Source organism: Lissotriton helveticus, chromosome 1_1, assembly GCF_964261635.1.
Source record: "Lissotriton helveticus chromosome 1_1, aLisHel1.1, whole genome shotgun sequence".
NCBI lineage: Eukaryota > Metazoa > Chordata > Amphibia > Caudata > Salamandridae > Lissotriton > Lissotriton helveticus.
Window position 1 is genome coordinate 244,767,487 of NC_136057.1, and position 6,682 is coordinate 244,774,168.

General features: G+C 45.5%; 1 protein-coding gene across 1 annotated transcript; it reads right to left on the bottom strand.

Moving 5' to 3' along the window:
• Nucleotides 1-4,643: 4,643 nt before the first annotated feature.
• On the bottom strand, nucleotides 4,644-5,585 carry LOC144768857 (olfactory receptor 5F1-like). The gene has a single exon (XM_078652862.1). The coding sequence runs from the start codon at nucleotides 5,583-5,585 to the stop codon at nucleotides 4,644-4,646; it is 942 nt and encodes a 313-aa protein (XP_078508988.1).
• Between the last annotated feature and the right edge of the window lie 1,097 nt (nucleotides 5,586-6,682).

Below are 6,682 nucleotides of genomic sequence, written 5' to 3' on the forward strand. Positions count from 1 at the left end.
ACGTAAAGTTGAAGGTCAGGCACCCCCACTCCCTACCTCTCTGGCGGGGGAACCGCAACCTCGTGTCGGAATCGGTGTTTACGGCTGTGCCAAATAAAGCACGCTAGGTCCGCATGGGTCTGTTGGATACAGCCTGACGGAGGGAAAAGGGGAAGGGTCTGGAAGAGGTACAAAATCTGGGGAAGAATAGTAATTTTGGTAGCCGCAATCCTGCCTAGCCAAGACATCGTGCAATGTTTCCACATATTTAGCTCTCTGCGTATGTGGGAGCGGAGATTAGAGTAGTTGATATCAGCGGTGGCCTGAATAGTGGGAGCTAGGTAAATCCCTAAGTAGGGAATTGAATCAGATGCCCATTGCATAGGATGCTCCTCCTGTAGGTGGGTGAGAGTGTGCGGAGAGAGTGAGATGTTAAGAGCTGTAGACTTATCCATATTGATTTTAAATCCCAACCCTTGCACAAAGCTTTACAATTCGATGAAGAGAGAGCGCAAAGCTGTTATCGGATCCGAGAGGGAGAGCAAGATATCATCTGCATAGAGGCTCTTGGTATGGATGTCTCCCCCGAATTTGATCCCGGAAATAAGGGGATGCCGTCCGACACTAGGTACCAAAGTTCCATGTAGATCGCAAATAGGAGGGGTGACAGAGGGCACGCCTGTCTAGTGCCCCTCCCAATGGGAAAACGAGAGGAAGTATGACCGTTAACCTGAACTGTCGCCATAGGAGAGCGGTAACAGTTCAGGATGCGAGTGCGGAGCTGCACACCAAAGCCAGTTCTCCTCAGGACCATCTCCAGATAGGGCCAGTGCACTCTGTTGATGGCCTTCTCTGCGTCCAGGAGCATGTGTTCTCCCTGGGTACGTGACACCTTTTCGATCAGGTGCAGAATGCGCTTAGTATTATCACTTGTCTGCCCCTGTGGGATAAAGCCCGCTTGATCAGGTTCAACCAGTTGGGTCATATATGGTGCTAGTCGAATCGATATAATGCTAGTGTACAATTTGATATCTAGGTTCAACAGGGATATGGGCCTATATGCTCTGCAAGCCATCTTGTCTTTCCCAGGTTTTGGGGTAACAACTATTGCTGCTTCCAACATCTCTCCCGGAATAGCCCCTGCTTGTTCAAAGGTATTAAACAAACCTGTCAAAAGTGGGGCTATTTGGCTGCAAAATTTCTTATAAAAGGCAGCGGCATAGCCGTCTCGGCCGGGCGATTTACCTAGCTTGAGGTGTGAGATCGCAGAAATAACCTCCTCTATCTGTATAGCCCTATCCAGGTGGTCTGCCCGTGCTCGGGTTAAAGAAGGCATGTGAGCTGTGGCTATGTAGTCGGTACTATTCTGGGTGTCTAGGGAGTCACCTGTGTAGAGGTCCGCGTAGAAGTCTCGGAATGTTTCCGCTATAGCCGCGTCGTCCGAGACTGACTCGCCCCTAGGGGTTCGGAAAGTATGGGCACCCTGCCGCTGTCTAGTCTCTCATAGCTTATTTGCTAGTAGGTGGCCACATCTGTCCTCTCCCGTATAGTATGAATTACGGAGTCTGAGAGCCGCATACTTGGCCCTATCCAGGTCTAAGGCTGCGAATTGCTTCCGTTCTATACAAAGCTGACCCAAGCACGGGAAGCGCCGGTTCTTTGATGCATCTGTTCGAGCTCTGAGACTCGCTGGGAAAGTTCCTGCCCGTTGGCGGCTTCTCTCTTGGTTGTGGGCCGAGGATATAACTCTAAATTCTCCTTTAATGACTGCTTTCAGTGCCATCCATTGTGTCGCTAGAGATGTGTCTTGGTTAGCATTGAGGGTGATGAAGTTTGTGATGGCCTTCTGGATCTGTTTGATTACAGTGATTTGCGCTATATAAATTCCTGTACATTTACATTTACATTTACAGAGGGGTGGTGTAGCAACGTGTTGTGCAGGTGCCAGTGTCGGAGAGGTTGCAGTGATGGTGGGAGCTGGAAGGTGCACAGAACCGGGGAATGGTCTGAGAGGGAGGCCGTTAAAATTTCGGTGCTCAGCACGTGTGCCTGAAGTGATGAGGAGCTAAGAAAATAATCTAATCGCGCGTACGTTTTGTGCGCCCCCAAATAAAAGGTGTAGCTGTGACTGTTCGGATGGAAGTGGCGCCAAAGATCTAACAGCCCCAGGTCTTGGAGTCGAGCCCGTCCTGTAGACATAAGAACGCCCGCTTGACTCGTTCTCTGACAGGAACGGTCCATTTTGTTATCAAAGACAGTATTTAGATCACCGCCCAGCAACAGGCGGCGATCCGAGGCTGTGGCGGCCTCATTGAGTGCATTGAGGAGGAACTTAATCTGCCCTTCATTAGGTGCGTATATGGAACCGACTACAAAGGACACCCCTCCCAGTAAAAACTGATATGTAAGTGAGCGGCCCTTAATCTCTGCCTCGTTCTGTATGACCCTGCCAGTGAAGGATCGGGAGACCAGAGAGCATCACTTTAGTGTATGCGCAGCTACAATCATGATCATCGCGCGATTGACATACATTCACTTGTACTGTTTTCAACAGTTTGCCATTCAGATGGGCATGCTACTATTATAACAACTAGCATGGGTTCAGTTTCTTTTCCCATTCATTTTTGTTAAGCATGTTTGAATTGGTATCGAGACTATGGGCAACACTACACTTCCCAGGTATCCCTAGCTCAGTTTCGCAACATCACAATTGAGCATGCGTAGTAACAGCCATGACGCGACAGGAGGCAACAGCGCTGCACTCATGGTGTTAGTGGAGTAATCTCCCAGTGATTAACCACACCTTAAGGGAGTGCTCTGTCGGTGGCATGTTGATGTAAACAACCAGCGCTGAAGAGGTTGTACATCTGGACGAGGCACATCCTGTGGTCTGTGAAGGCGGGAACTTGAGGTATTTAAACTAACTTGCCTGCCCGTCTGGTTAACTCCCCTTATGGCTCAGTCTAGCCAGGGGTAAAGTCGGACAGGTAAGGAGCGATCAGGCCGGCTATTTTTCATGAACCTGTTGATTCGCTTTTGATACTTTAAAGAGCCGTTCTTGTTTGAAGAGGGACTGCAGGTGTGGAGCAATATCTACTCGATCTGCATGTCTCTTCGAGCCCCTCTATTTACGAGGAACAATCTTAATTAACCCTGGGAAAAGTGGGCGTAGTGGGGCTACGTGAAGCTTCGTGTAGTGGGCATGAATCTACGCCCACACACGCGCTTCGCGTAGCCCCACTACGCGCCGCCCGCCTCCCTCCCACCCGCTTCTACACCCCTAATCTCGCAAGAAATGCGCATGCGCCGGCACCCGCACATGCGCCTTTGGTTTGGAAGAAGTCGGCGCATAGAAGAAGATGGAGCCCCGGGCGGCGGGCAACTTCGCTCCGCCCACGTGTATGCGTAGTGTTGCCTACTATGCCTACTTTGCGAATTGCGTAGTAGGCAACACTACGTGCACTCCATGGGCGGAGCGAAGCACTCTGCCCAGGGTTAACCTCAATTCAGTATGTCATCCAGCAAGATGTCAACTCATTTTAAGTGGCCCTCTTAAGGATAACAAACTTCTTGATTGCTTATGCTTTTTTGAAAAGTTATCAATGTGATAAATTGGACATTTAAAAGCCGTTTTTTAAAGCACTTTTGGGACACTGGGATATACAGTGATATTTTATACAGTACTAACATGTGTCTGTGGGAACAGGCTAGGTAACTTTTTTCTTGCTGTTTTAGACACAGGAGTTTACTACTGAGATTTGCCTGTTTAGATACACAGACATGCATCTTTTCATTGGGTCATCAGGGGCTCCTGGATTTTGCCAGTGGTCAAAATTGTGCATGACAATGTCTTGTAAATATGATAGGTAGCCACTGTTTAGAGATTCCTGACTCTGATTGTGGCTTTTTATGTTTTCATCTGTGATACAGAGCTGTGCCTCATTCCCGGAGCGGATGCCAGGTGAGGTTGTTTCTTTAGGAATGGGTCCAACACTCCTGTGATATTCAACTGGTTTCAGGATACACAGGTGATCGTAGGTTGTATTGAACCAACCACTTTCTTTTGAGACTTTGTATTTAGTTTTCACACATTTCAAGCACTGTATTGCGGTAGCGACTCCATCCGTTTAGGTCCTGATGAAAGCCCGGATTAGAGAATCTATAGGCTGAAACATGTAGATCAGTCATCCTTGTGGACTTCCTACAGTTATTTTTTCAAACTGTACACGCACTGTTTTTGTGTTTGACACCAGGATAGCGCTTATTAAAATTGTTCAGTATCCGGGTAGTCAATTTTAAATTTCACCTATTTACACATTTACCTACATGCACTGCGATTATCATCATCACCCCTCATAAATCAGATTTTTATTTGATCATTTTTGGGATCACAGTGTATACTATCTTAGGCCACTGATTAAGACATCTATGAGCTCCCTTCCTATGTTGAGAAGGATGTAGCCCCTGGCTGCACTAAAATGTGTGGTCAAGAGGTGATTCCAGATGATGAGATTTGCCACCAAGGTGGGCTGATGGGATTCAGTCCTTTTTAAAGGGACTTCTCTGACCAAAACATTTTAGTCTGTTGCTGTTCAATTTTTGTTCTCCAGACCAATAGTTTCTTGTTTGTTATATTAACTTGCACACCGACCCAGGCCCAGACATCACTTCAATGGATTATCATATCTGGCCATCACTTCTTTCAATGCTGCTTTCACTTCCTTATTTCTTAGGCTGTATATTAGAGGATTCAGTAATGGAATCACTGCTGTATAGAACACAGTAACCACTTTATCCTGTGCCAGTGAGTACACAGACTTCGGTCTAAGGTACATAAAGATTATTGCCCCATAAAACAAAGTGACCACCACAAAATGAGAAGAACAGGTGGAAAAAGCTCGGTGCCTCCCCTCTGTGGACTGGATCCTGAAGATGGCAACAACAATATGCGCATAGGAGACAAATATTACAAGAAGGGATCCAATTTCTACAGTTCCAGCAACAACAGCACTGAGTATCTCATTGAGAAATGTTTCAGAGCAGGAGAGCTTAAGCAATGGTGGACCATCACACAGGAAATGGTCAATGTTGTTTAACCCACAGAAGGATAACCTGAATGTAGTAGTGGTGTGCAGCAAAGAGTTCAAAAACCCTAGTGTATATGCTCCAGCTACAAGAGACACATAACATCTCTTGGTCATAATGAGATGGTAAAGCAGAGGGGTGCATATTGCAGCATATCGATCATATGCCATTACTGCCAGAAGCATTGATTCTGTGCTTCCGAAGCCAGCAAAAAGGAACATCTGTGTTGCACAGCCATAAAAGGAAATTGCTTTCCTCTTCGATAGGAAGTTGGCGAGCATGTTAGGCGTGATATTTGAAGAATAGCAAATGTCTATGAAGGACAGGTTTCTGAGCAGGAAGTACATTGGAGTGTGAAGACGAAGAGAGATCATAGTCAAAAGGATGATGCCCGCATTGCCCATCAAGGTGATGATATAAGCTAGGAGAAACATAATAAAGAGTGGGACATGAAGGAGTGGGTCATCCGTGAGCCCCAATAGGATGAACTCTGCCACTGAAGTGTGGTTGTGATCCTCCATTGTTCAACATGGTAGAGTCTGCGGAGAGAAAGAAAATATGTGACATATGAGACGTAGAACCTTCCACCTAGTTGCCCCAGACATTCTGAAACCACTCCCTGCTCATGACGATGTCCTCTCTGCCCTTCCCATTAGCTTCCTTGCAATGCCTTGATCCAGACTGCTCTAAAAGGGCCTGTTGCTACGTAGAAACAAGTTTTCTCGGTCTTAGCCATCATGGCTTAGCATTACTTGAGCGCAACCTCATGGCATCTCTGGGAAACATTCATAATGTAATAAAGGCATCTTATTCAGATAGGGTACAGTGTCTCAGGTATGTACCATATTTAACAAGAATGTTCCTTCAATGACTGTGAAGAGTACAACTAGGATAATTTTTTATATAAATGCTTGAGTCAATATATTATCCTTAACAATCCAATTATGGCTGCATTTTGACCGGGCACCCCCTCCCCCTTTTCCCGAATTAACAATACTGCAGTTATTGGTCAAGTTATTTGCAGAGGGATTACACGTTAATGGGGAATTACATGAAGTATTTGTTTCCATACCAATTTCTGTATACTTTTCACTACTTTCATTGGGAAATGTGTCCTGCTAACAGCAGGTAAAGAGGTCATATGGACAACTCAAGACCTATAGTATTCCTGAAGATCTTGAAATCTTGATACATTTATCAGTCCCATCAGGATTTAGAAGGTACACCAAATGATGCCCTATTCAGAGATTATCACTGCACCTGATGTTAATCTTTGCAATAATGGTAATCCTCAATATATTGTTTTTCATGCATCAATGGTGATGAATATTGCCATTGTTTGGTGCTGCTGGGAGAACAGTATAAATTGTGGAGCATATCACTTCCTATATTTAGCATAATTTCCAGCAAAAATGTAGAGCTGCGAGTTAAAATTTAGCACTAGAAATATCAAATAACAGCAGTGGAACAGGTCCACGTATTTATTTATAAAGTTTTGTATAGTACAAACATGACTATTGAGGGTATCAGAGTGCTTTGCAGGGGGGGAGAGTAAATAAATGACACAGTAATAAAGTGCAGTTATGACATAAATACAATCATAGAAGAATAATATATC

What these genes read in the sequence shown, in the direction of transcription:
- LOC144768857 (XM_078652862.1), bottom strand. Translation starts at nt 5,585, where the DNA reads ATGGAGGATCACAACCACACTTCAGTGGCAGAGTTCATCCTATTGGGG.